The sequence below is a fragment of the Heterocephalus glaber genome, unplaced genomic scaffold, assembly GCF_053883595.1.
Source record: "Heterocephalus glaber isolate CG9 unplaced genomic scaffold, H.glaber_assembly_v1.0 deba00000331, whole genome shotgun sequence".
Classification (NCBI taxonomy): Eukaryota; Metazoa; Chordata; class Mammalia; order Rodentia; family Bathyergidae; genus Heterocephalus; species Heterocephalus glaber.
Window position 1 is genome coordinate 57,641,011 of NW_028258142.1, and position 12,691 is coordinate 57,653,701.

Sequence of the window (12,691 nt, forward strand, 5' to 3'; positions counted from 1 at the left end):
AAGGACCCGAGTTCGATCCCCAGTACCAAATAAATAAATAAATAAATAAAGATGAGGGCTACACAACACAAAGTGCCAGACAAGCTGCCTGGAGGGAAGTTTTCAAGGAAGAAAAAGCCAACAAAGAGATACAGGAACTAAGCGGGTGATGGTGCACGCTTGTCATCCCAGCCCTCAGGAGGCTGAGGCAAGAGGATTGTGGTAGTTCGAGGCCAGCCTGGGCTACATGGCGAGCTCCTGTCTCAAAAAAAATAGGAACTCAACAGCACAGGTAAAGATTTTCAGATGGTCAGCTCCTCCATTATGCAACCATGGGATACTTTATGCACAGAATAATAAGTTTTATGATAATAAATAATACAAACCTGACTTTTTCCTTGTGACACTTTGCCAGTGCTTTGCAGAGACTTGGATCAGGACAGAGGTCGAGCGGTGACTGACCCTTCTTATTCCGAATGCCAAGGTCAGCTCCATTGGCTGCCAAGAAACAGGCAATAGATGCTGCACTCTTCTTCTCTGCCCCCTGGGTTCCAAGTCCCATTATCAACTGAAAGCAAATGAGAAGAGTCATGCTTTTCCCTGTGGGAATCTGCTATCAATATTCCCGCCATCCATTCAATTATATGAGTATGTGTGTCACGGGCACTTAAGAGTTTCAGTCTTACCCACTCCTCTTGTCCCTTCCTCAATTTTCTCAGGCATGCAGCGTGAGAACTGATTCACTCTCCAGCCCTAGAGGTGGAAGGACTGGCGGTGGCTCTGCCTGGCTCTGCTTATGGTATTAAAGAAATAGTACTCTTTTCTACTCAATTCGGCTCTGCATCTGCTAGCAATCAACTTGAAACAATGAAAGGAAAGACAACTGAGAAAAGAACCAGTACACATAAACTGAGCCAAAAACTGGAGTGAGACAAATGAGGTTCTGAAAATATCTGACTACTGATTCAAACATCATATCTGAAAATAGTCACAATAATTGTTAAGATTTATTATCTGGGGCTGGGGGTCTAGCTCAATGGTACGGCGCCTCACAAGTGCAAGGTCCTGAGTTCAATTCCCGGTACCAGAAAACAAAACAAAGCAAAACAAAAAAAGATTTTTTATCTGTAATGGACAAAGTACTATTTTAAGTACTTTTCATGATTTTTATAGCAACTTTACATAGGCAGGTACTCCCCTTCCTCCATTTTAATATAAGAAGAAAAGAGGCTCAAAGGAGTTAATAGAATATACCCACATTCACACTGTAAGAGAGCAATTAAAAACATTCTGGTCTCAGAACCACTTGACACTTAAAAATGACTCCAAAATGGAAATGGAAATATGAAAAGAAGAAAATTGAAGGACTTCAATGCCTGAATTCAACATTTACTATAAACCCTTGGTGATCAAGACAATTGGGCTAGCATCACATAGCCCAAAGGAACAAATGACAAGATCCAGAAAGAAACCTTTACATGTCTAGTTAACTGATCTTAGATAAAGCTACACAGTTAACTCAGTAGAAAAAGACAGTCTTTCCGACAAAAGGTGGAGGATCAATTGGATATCCACAAACAAGAAAATGAATTTTGAGCCCTATATCACATAATACACAAAAGTTAACTCAAAATGAACCACAGACCCAAAAGTAACTTCTAGTACAAAAGAAGAGTAAACCTTAGTTATCTCGGGTTTGGCAAATTTCTCAAGAAACAAAAAGCACAAACAATAAAAGAAAAAACTGAGGCTTGGGATTTAGCTCAGTGGTTACAGTGCCTACCTTGCAAGTGCAAGGTCCCAAGTTCAATCCCCAGTACCAAAAAAAAAAAAAATAAGAACCTAACATTTTGGGCTGGGGATTTAGCTCAGTGGTTCCACTGCCTGCCTCACAAGCGCAAGGACCCAAGTCTGATCCCCGGTACCAAAAAAAAATAAAAGAAAAAACTGATTAAAGTTAGACATATCAAATTAAGAACTTCTGCTCTTCCAAAAACACTGTTAAAAGATGGGCTTGGTGACAGCTGCCTGGAATCCTTATGACTTGGGAGGCTGAGCCAGGAGGATTGAGAGTTTGAGCCCAGCATGGGTAACATAGAGACTTCATCTCAAAAATCAAAACACTATTAAAGGAAGGAAAAGCTGAGGCGAGCATGCATGCTCCTCGTCTCCTGCCACATGAGACCTATACCAACTGGGAACGTGGCAGCAAGGCCAACACCGGAAGCGGTCCCGACCTGGCACATCTAGATCCATTTAGATCCAGAAGCACCTTGGGGAAACCTGGATTGAATGAAGGATTACCTCAGAGCCTTCTCAGAAGAGTGAGGGCCCCATTTATAAAGAAGGCAGCACTCACCTTGGATTGCCCTCTACATGGAGAAAAGATCTGTGGATCCATCACAGGCAGCCATTCAGCCATGCATCTGCACCACTGGGAGGACAAGGGGTCCCCTGTGCCAATGCTATAGGACCTCTAATTACACACCTGGCTCTTGAAAGCCACTTTGGAACACTGTTGCTAAGCTATCATTCCTATTCCAAATAAATTAACATAGGATTTTATCAATTATTGTGACAGAAAGAAAAGTGAAGAAAAGAAAAACATGACAAATCACAGACTAAGAAAATATGTTCATGTCACACATCTGATAAGCAACTTGTACTCTGGTTACACAAAGAACCCTCGGCTGGGCATGATGGTACACGCCTGTAATCCCAAGATTCTGGGACATGGAAGCACGAGAATCATCAAGTTCAAGCCAACCCTGGAAAATTTACAAGACCCTGTCTCAAAAAAAAAATGTTTAAAAGGGCTAAGGCTGTAACTCAGGGCCAAGGCTCTGGGTTCAGTCACCAGTGACACACACACACGCTTTCCATGATACCAAAAACAGACAAGGACCCCCTCCAAAAAGAGGAAAACTATAGACTAACATCCTCAATAAATATACATGCAAAAATCCTTAAGGAAACCCTTGCAAACTGAATTTAACAACACATTTTAAAAGATCATACACCATGAGCAAACTGGTTTCATTCCAGGGATGAAAGGATAGTTCTACATATGTAAATCAATAAACACAATATATCACATAAGTAGAATCAGACTTTAAAAAAAAATCACATGATCATTTCAACTGATGCAGAAAAGCCTTTGACAAAATTCAACATCCTATCATGCTGAAAGCTCTGAGGAAACCAGGTACGAATGGGTCACCTCTCAGTACAGTAAAGGTCCTATATGACAAACCCATAACCAGCATCATTCTGAACGGGGAAAACTGAAAGCTTTTCCTCTACAATCAGGGACAAGGCAAGGAGGCCCACTCTTAGCACTCCTACTCAATATAGTTCTTAAAATCTTAGCTCCAGTGATTAGGAGAGAGAAAGAAATAAAAGGGATACAAATAGGAAAGGAGGAAGTCAGATAATCCTTTTTTCCCTGGTACTGGGAATCAAACTGAGGACCTTGCACTTGCCAGGCAGGCATGGTACCACTGAGCTAAATCTCTGGCCCTCAAAAGACTTTTAGAACAGGTAAGTGAATTCAGCAAAGTAGCAGGATATAAAATCAACATTTAAAAAATCAATAGCTGCTCTATAATGAACTAGCGGAGAAAGAATTCAGGAAACAATTCCATTCACAATAGCTTCCAAAACTTAAATACCGAGTGATCAATCTAACCAAAGTGAAAGACCTCTACAATGAAAATTTCAGAACACTGAAGAAAGAAATTGAAGTACACATCAGAAAACAGCAAGACTTTCCATGTTCAGGGATTGGTAGAATTAATATTGTCAAAATGGCCACATTAACAAAAGTGATCTACAGACTCAATGCAATCCCCATCAAAATAGCAATGACAATCTTCACAAAAGTAGGGGGAAAAGATCCTAAAAGCTCATATGAAAACAAAAGACCCAGAATAGTCAAAGCAATCCTAAGCAAAAACAGGGAGGCTGGAGGCATGGACAATATCACATTTCAAAAAACACTACCCTTCTTAACCAGGTACTGATCAGATGAGCAGTAAATACACAATCTTGCCTTAAAAGATGCTCCACTGGCACTGTGTGAAAGCTTAGCTTCACTTACTGTGTTTTTCGATGGCTCCCAGGCAGCATCTACCTTCCCCACATCCTGCATGTCTTGAAGCTGACGCAGCTGGGACAAAGTGTGGTGCCTCAGAGCTTCATGCAGAGGAGTATCTCCATCCTTATCCTGAATATCCAGCTTGGCACCAGCACGGACCAAAAGCTAAAAGGGAAACAGGTCTCATTTTGGTAAAGTGCCCACAGCCCCAAGGAGCCACCGAATCTTGAGGAACGGGGAGAACGCCCTGGTCCTACTTGAAGGACTATTGGCCACTACGGCCAATGGTTCTGATGTCTCTGCTTCCCACCATTCTACACCCTGCAGCTCCTTACAAAGAGGGACATGTTCTGGTGACTCAAATATACTGAATTAGAGGGCCGGGGATTTAGCTCAGTGGTTTCGCCACCTGCTGCGCAAGCGCAAGGACCCGAGTTCGATCCCCCGTACCAAAAAAAAAAAGAAAAAAAAATACTGAATTAGAGCAAAATGAAAGAAATGTGAATCAGTACGTTGCTTAACTACACCCTCCCAGAGAAAATAAACAGTTGACATATTTCAATAGACAACTTATGCAGTAAAGGTAAAGTTTATTTAACATTTTGCTTATGATGAGTTAACAATTTTCCTACTCCTTTCTACAAATACATTCCATCAAAGAGCTTTAGAAAAACAGTATCTATAGAAACCACTCTTAAGCATATGGTCTTGACTTGGCAAATTACGTACTTTTTTCTTTGTTCCAACAGGTTACATAAAATGGCAGTCTGGGCTCTTCCACCACTCTTCCACCAAGTTCACAGTGATGCTGACACTGCTGCTTCGGCTGCTAAACTTTAAGAATCACTGTTCTACAAAAATATTGAAACTAATACTCTTTCAACTATTTTTGTTTGAAATCCCCAAACTAAGTAAAAGAAGAAAGTTTTTGTTTCAGCATTTTGGGAATTTGCAGCACCAAATGTTGAGGGAACGCTTTTAGTCTGTAGTTTACTCTCAATAACGCCTATTACATTCTCTCTAACGTACTTTTAAAGCTAATTTATAAATTCCTTTTTGAAATTTTCTCATTTGATATTCCAGGAGCTCACAAATCTGGCAACAAAATGATAGACTTGGACTCAAACATTTAAGATTTTTGCTATTAGAAATTAAAATTCCAGGGGCCAAGGATTTATTTAGCTCAGTGGTTCCGCCACCTGCCTCAAAAGCACAAGGTCCCGAGCTCAATCTCTGGTACCAAAAAAAAAGAAATTAAAATTCCACTCAACTGATAAAAAACATTAGCCTAAAATCCTGTTTTGCAGCAAACTATGTGTTTTATAAATTTTTTTTTTTTTGAGATGCTATATGGCCCAGGCTGGCCTCAAATTCACAGCAATCTTCCTGCCTCAGCCTCCCCTAAGAGTTGGGATTACAAGTGTGTGTGCCACCACGCCTGGTGCGATTTTTTAAGAAATCTAACACTTTATCAACTTTCAAGAGATTCTAAAACTCAGTTTGGTTAAAAACACAAAGACACAGCCGTGACCTGATGTGTACGTTAGTTGGTACTGTACCCTAACGATCTGGGTGTGCTGTCGCTCAACGGCGAGGTGTAGGGCAGTCTGCTGGTTCACATTCTGGATATCCAGGTTTGCATTACCCTGAACAGGAACAAATGTTATACGTGGTTAGATTCTGACAACAGTGAAAGACATGAAAACTGTATTCAGAGGACTAAGTAACAACGGATACTTTTGAACACTTTCTATTCTTTCCAAGGTGCTACAACATTATTCCTACATGGTAACAAAACGGGTGGAGCAGCAAACTTCCTGAAGTCAAATCGTTTAAAAATTTTTTTCTGTTATAGTGATTCCAACTAAGAACAGTTCAAGAATAAGGCACAGGACAGAGCTCAAACACAACTCTCTTCCAATCCCTATTATAAAGCAATCCTGATCACTTCTTTGAACGCAAATACTCCACAAAGTTACCAGATGTTCGTATTGGCCTTAGATTTACTCTAATAATTTGGTAAACTGACTTTCCCTGTTTCACTTGAGCTGAGGAGAAGGTGGTGTTTAATCAGTATATAAAGGCGTTGTTAAAGGGAGACCAGAATCCCTCCCCAGGGCTAGGAGAGCCGAAGGACAACCTGGGAACAGGCGATGCCCAAGCCGAGGACAGGAAGGGCCTGAGGAGCAAAGCAACTGAATTCAGCGTTGGGGGACGTCAGGGGACCTTGGTTCATGCTCCACCACTTGTAAGTGAGGCAACTGTGGCCTGCACTACACCATTTCCTGCCCATCTCCTCAGTTCCAAAATGGTGTCATTACAATCCATCTCACAGGCTTTAAGTGAGGACTAGGAAAAATAATGTCAAACTGCCTAGCACACTTTCTAACATAATAAAAAAACATGAAATTAAGAAAAGAGCTAAAGATTCAAAAGATGTACTCTTATTTTGTCTGGGTCTTAAAACCACTCATAAAACTGGGCTGGCTGGTGCATGCCTGTAATTCTAGCTACTCTAGAGGCTGAGACAGGAGGATCCCAAGTTCAAGGCCAGCCTGGGCAACTTAGTAAGACTCTGTCTCAAAATAAAAAGCAAGAATGACTGGGGATAACAGCTCAGAGGTAGAGTGCTTGCCTAGCATGCACAAGGGACTTTACTAAAACAATAAATAAACATTTGACCACGTGTGTGTGATTCTACTTGCATTTTCTATTCTTTTGATCAGTATGATTATTTATATTGAAAATGTTAAGGAATCTATAATGAATCTACTACAACTAATAGTAAGTTTAAGCAAAGACATATGATAGAGTGAACACTCAAATTATGACCAGCCTAACATACGAACAACTTGGGTTAATTAGGTTAATAGAAGATTCATCTGCCTCTTGTTACCTATAGCGTGTACCCAGGTAAACCTGATCTCAGCTGAATTAACTTACAACCAGCTTGAGTTACAACCAGCCCCTGGGAACCAACTGAGTTCATAAGTCAAGGATCCACTGTGCATAGGTAAAATATAAAAATAATTGTAGGGCCGAGGATTTAGCTCAGTGGTTCCGGCGCCTGCCTCACAAGCTCAAGGTCCCGAGTTCGATCCCCGGTACCAAAAAATAAATAAAAATAAAAATAATTGTATTTATATATACTTAGCAATATATAACTGGAAACTGAAATGTAAAAACAATTCAATTTACAACAGCATCCTAAAAAAAGCAATCTATGGATAAATCTAATATATGGAAGAGCAAACTCCCAAGAGACTTTTTAATAAACTGATATGTTCATTCTAAAATGTTTATGGAAATACAAAAGATCTAGACTTATTAAAGTAATTGTGAGAAAGAAGAAAAACAGGTGGAGGTTTACACTATCTGATTTCAAAACTGAATATAAAGCAACAATAACCAAGGCAGTGTGGTATTGGTGTAAGTCCAGACATTTAGAATTGAATAAAAAGGAATTTTTTTTAAAAAATCAGGGATTGAACTCAGGACTTTGAGCTTGTGAGGGAGGCATGGTGCCACTTAACTAAATCCCAGGCCCAAAAAGGAATTTTCATAATTAATGAAGAGAGTGGTTAATTTTAACAGAAAAGGATTAAAACGGCAGGGAAAAGGTAGGTGAATTATTTCTTTAAATTTCTGTCCTTTTGGGATGTGTGTCTTATAACCTGGTACTTAGTTACACATAAATAGTATTTACTAAATTGCTCTGTTGTTTTATCTTAACCTAGACTGTAAGTCCTTCAAAGTAAGGAGCCAGGGATGATTCTTGGTAACTCTGTGCATCTCTATGGCCCATGCTCTCTGTAGGCCCCGAGCTTCTCCACACATAGCAGCAGTTATGAATGTCCTCCCAAGCTGGCTGCAGGCTGCAGTCTAAGGCCACTGGCCACACCAGCTAAAGTATTAACAGGGATGGTTGCTGGTCCTGCGGATCATTGCTACTTCTGCAACAGCAGTGGCGGCTCTGGAAAATCTCTGTCAGCTGAGGCCTATGTCACTGGCCCAACCCAAGATGTGCAGAAAGAATGCTGAGAGCTGAGGCCTCTGAGCTCCTGTGCACCCAACCCACACAGCCCTTCACTGAAGAAGCAGCCTAAGGTAGTGGCCTGGGCTCCCTGGCACAGCCCCTGGCCCCGGGCCCTGGGCCCTGACCCCCGGCACCCCCCTCTCTGATGCCATCCCTCCCTCTGCTTCCTGGCTGCCACGAGTTGAGCAGCTTTCCTCCACCAGACCCTTCTACCCTGGAGCCAGTTAATCACAGATTAAATCCTCTTAAGCCAAGAGCCCAAATTCAACCTCGCCTCCTCAAGCTGTGGTGTCAGGGATTTTGTCCCAGCAACAGGAAAGCTGACCAATACAGGCAGGAGATAGGACTGGCATTATGTCCAAATTATCATCATCATGGGGTCTATTGTAACATACTAACAGGCATTTGGTGGAGAATTAAACGCATGAATACAAATATTCCAAAATTATTTTAAAAATTATTAAACTGCTTTCCCTACCTGGTGTACTAACAGTTCAGCCACTTCCACATGGTTATTAAGGGCAGCCAGATGCAAGGCAGTATAACCATCATCTTTCTTCTCATCCACAATCCATGGTCTTGGTAATTTTGACAGTAAAACACGCATTGCACTGAAAATCAAATTCATATTATTTTCATATTTACATTGTTTATATTTAATTTGATCTTTTTATTATTTTCTTTAGAAAATTATACTCAGAAGAAACTTTTGAAATCAAGCGAAGATACTCTTAAAGAAAATCATTCCCAGAATTTGGGAGGCTGAGGCAGGAAGATCGCACAGAGTTCAAGGCCAGCCTGGGTTACACAGTGAGTTCAAGGCCAGCCTGAACTTCATAGTGAGACCCTGTCTCAAAAAAATAAAAATAAAGACAAATAAATAAAATCATTCCTTAAAAACAAAAAGAAATCTAATTATTCCAATTCTCAATGTGTAGTTTTTTATATTTTGAAAAGTAAATAATCACTACTTTGAGAACAGACTTAAAAGAGAATGGAAATGCTATAAAGAAGAAACTGTTGGAACTACTCAGCCATAAAGAAAGAGAAACTAGGGCCAGGGATTTAGCTCAGTGGTGCCACCGCCTGCCTCACAAGCGCAAGGTCCTTAGTTCGATCCCCAGTACAAAAAAACAAAAAAAGAACGAGAAACTAGAGACATTTACAGCTAAATGATAGATGCCCATTAAGGCCATACTCTTAAGTGAAATAAACAGGACACCCTTGTAAATACCAAATAGTTTCTCTAGTGTGAGAAACTGAAAGTGGAAATAAGGACTAAAAGGTATAACAGATAATGTGAAATAGGAAGAAAAGGGGAAAAGGGGAAGAGGAAGTGGGAGGGATTGGGGAAAGGAAAGAAGGGAATGGAATTAACATGAGAAAATGGAAACAAAGTCTTTGCAAATAAAGAGGGGTGGAGGGGTTGAAGGGAGGGCAGGGGAATGGGGAAAAAAATAAGAACCAAGGTACATCATGTAAAGATACAAGATCCCAATGATGAATGTAACTGTTCTGTATACCTAAAATGTACCAATAAAAATTTAAAATAAAAAGAGTGATGGAGAAAAAAAATCAAAGAAGAAAGGAATGTACTCTAATGAGAACACAATTTTGGCTTTGTGGAATCTTTAAGGTTTAATTTCAACAGTATCTATTTAAGTCATAGGATCTATTTTGGTTTTTTTGGTACTGGGGATCGAACTCAGGTCCTTCAGCTTTCAAGGCAAGTGGCAGAACCACTGAGCTAAATCTCCAGCCCTCAACAGTATCTATTTAAAAAGTTAAAGAATAGTTACGTAACAACAAACTAAGAGTAGGAAAAGAGTGATAAAACTTTACATAGTTGACAGAGTGTCATGAATGACAGATTTAAAATCTGATGTAAGTCATTTACTAGTTATCACAAAATACATAAAATGACAATTACAACCTAAAATTTAAGAATTGTTAATAAAGTATTTCCAAAGCAAAAAAAAAAGTACAAAGTTCGCTTCAAAGGTTTAAAAGCAATCTCTGAAAAACTAATGTAAAATTAGAGGCAACTCTTCTTAACAAAAAGATTTTATAGCAGGTGTGGTGGCACATGCCTTTAATCCCAGCACTCTTCGAGGCTGAGGCAGGATCATCCGGTAAGAGTTGCTCTAAGAATTAAATAAAACAAACAGGGTAAAAATGTTTTCATCACAGGGTCTGAAACGCCTCGATATAATTATATCACGGCAACTCTTAGACTGCAGACCTAAGGCCTTCTTAATACAAGTTCTTCCATCCCCTCCTCCCTCCCAACACCCCTCCTCACATCAGCCATCTGAGTCAGAACCTGGAATCATGCCTGATACTCAGTATGTCCTACTGATTTTCCCTACTGAAACTACCTTTCCCCAAAGCCCCAGAATCCTTTAAATAAGCCACCCCCCTTCCTAACCTATCCTATCACTTGCACACAAATATGCCATCTCATGATTTTCACCAATTCAAAATTATCAACATTCATCCAGCAAAAAGATGTCCTAAAAAGGTAAATCTTTCTAATCAGACTGATATTGAAGAAAATTATTCTAAAATATAGCTTTCCACAATAATATGTTGAGTCTATATTTAATAGAACATGAGTCTTATTTAATGTTTTCTTGAAATCAATGTTAGAAAATCAACTCTTGGGGTGGGGATTTAGCTCAGTGGTTTCGCTGCCTGCTGCGCAAGCACAAGGACTCGAGTTTGATCCCAGGTATCAAAAAAAAAAAAGAAAAGAAAATCAACTCTTGGTTTACTGGTATAAGCTGTGGAGAAGCGTTGCAAACAGCCCCATTCAGAATGAATGCAAGGAACTGGACATGGGGCACAAGCCTGTAATCCCAGTTTTGAGAAGCTGAGGCAGGAGGAGCCTGAGTTTGAGCCCAGCCTGGTAGCTCTGTGTGAAAGGCTGGGCTCAATTCCCAGCATGGGGGAGGGGTGGAGCAAGGTCAGTTATATGTAGCCAAGAGTAAGGAGATTAGTTTTTTATTTATTTTACTGTTGTTTATTTAATTTATTATTATTTATTTTATTCATTAATTCATTTACTCATGTTTAAACAGTGCTGAGGATCAAACTCAGGCTTTTAGCAAGCTAGGCAAAAGCTCTACCACTGAAATACACCCCAAGCCCCATGTTTTTTAAATAAAATTTTAATTTCAGATTTACAGAAAATTAATTTTTCTCTACTGCAGCACACCGAAATACATTTACGGCTCCCTATGCTCCGACAGCTTCCCTTGTCTCTGATGACCGAGAGGTGTGGAAGGGACACTCGGCCACCTGAGCAATGTTCGTCAGTTGGGGTTCGTCTGTTTGTCTCACGATTACACTGGGCTATGGGCTCCTGGAAGCCCATGGAGGTAAAATGCCCTTTCATCGAGTCACACCATGGAGTAGTCTCTATTTCCCCAAAAGTAAGACCTAACTGGAAATAAGCCCTAGCATGATTTTTCAGAATGCTCATAATAATCTCTTGGTTTACCCCTAAAATAAGCCACAGTTAAGATCATCAGCCAGATGGACACATTTAATATGTCCACTGCAACACATGGATATATTGAATCATAAAATAATACTAATGTATAACTAAATATAAATAGTATTGACACTGATATTTAAAATGAATAATATAAATTATAATTAATCATTTGTAAATACATGAGGGGGCTCCTTTGGATGAGAGGTAACTACCTATGTAAACAGATGACCTCGAGCCTTACTGCTGAATGAGCAGAGCACACACAGACACTACATGCGAATAATGTGCACACCTGACAGTGAAGGGACGTGGCTGTCTCTGATACGAATCTTTATAATTCAATACGTCGTGTGTTGTAACGGACGTACTTCATGCACTTGTGTGAAATAAAGAAAGGTTTCCTGATTTTTGGTGTGTGCAATTTTTCGTCCCTTTTGCATGGACCATCACCCTTCAAGGTCATCAATTCTGTTGCCACTCCTGTGTCGTAAGTCTTCAATTCACACCTGATTTGACGCAAACTCTGTGAAGCCCAGCCTGCAAGAGGCTGTGATTCAGGTGAAGAATTCATGGGCTAAAATCACTGACAGCGGGGTTGCCAGGGCGCCAAGAGCAAGCCACATGGACAAGAAGCGCTCATTCAAGGAGAGCGCCACTGCTGGGCTACAGACTGGGGCCAATGGGTCTACAGGAAATGGAGTGGCAAGAAATGCAGGCTGGGATTTGGGGTTTGGAGAGTTGTGATGATGTTCCAGATGATGATGACAGCACTGTCTCTGAATAGATTTTGTACATGAATAAATGAATACATGTAGATTGTTTACATGAAAAAATAAAGACATCCCCTGAAAATAAGCCCTACAGTGCCTTTTGGAGCAATAAGATGGGGTCTTATTTGCGGGGAAATATGGTGCTAGCAACCTGCCTGATCACTCTCAGGGCTGCCCTCAATCACCCCGCTGAAGCGGTCTGTTAGGTGCCTCCACTGCAGTTACTCTTTCCTCCCTATTTCTCTACCACAATCTTAAAGAAGAAGTCACTTTGCTCAGCCCACACTTAAGGAGTGGGCAGTTCCTCTCCA

At 40.4% G+C, this 12,691-nt stretch overlaps 1 protein-coding gene across 2 annotated transcripts in view; it reads right to left on the reverse strand.

The window, feature by feature from the left end:
* Nucleotides 1-12,691, reverse strand: part of Mib1 (MIB E3 ubiquitin protein ligase 1) — a 115,020-nt gene that overhangs the window by 18,132 nt on the left and 84,197 nt on the right. For both annotated transcript variants that reach the window (XM_004853166.3, XM_021265168.2), the window contains 4 exons: nucleotides 8,590-8,722; nucleotides 5,635-5,721; nucleotides 4,079-4,240; nucleotides 366-547 (listed from right to left, as the gene is read on the reverse strand). In XM_004853166.3, coding sequence (XP_004853223.1) covers nucleotides 366-547; nucleotides 4,079-4,240; nucleotides 5,635-5,721; nucleotides 8,590-8,722 — 564 coding nt within the window. The remainder of the gene's footprint in view (nucleotides 1-365; nucleotides 548-4,078; nucleotides 4,241-5,634; nucleotides 5,722-8,589; nucleotides 8,723-12,691) is intronic.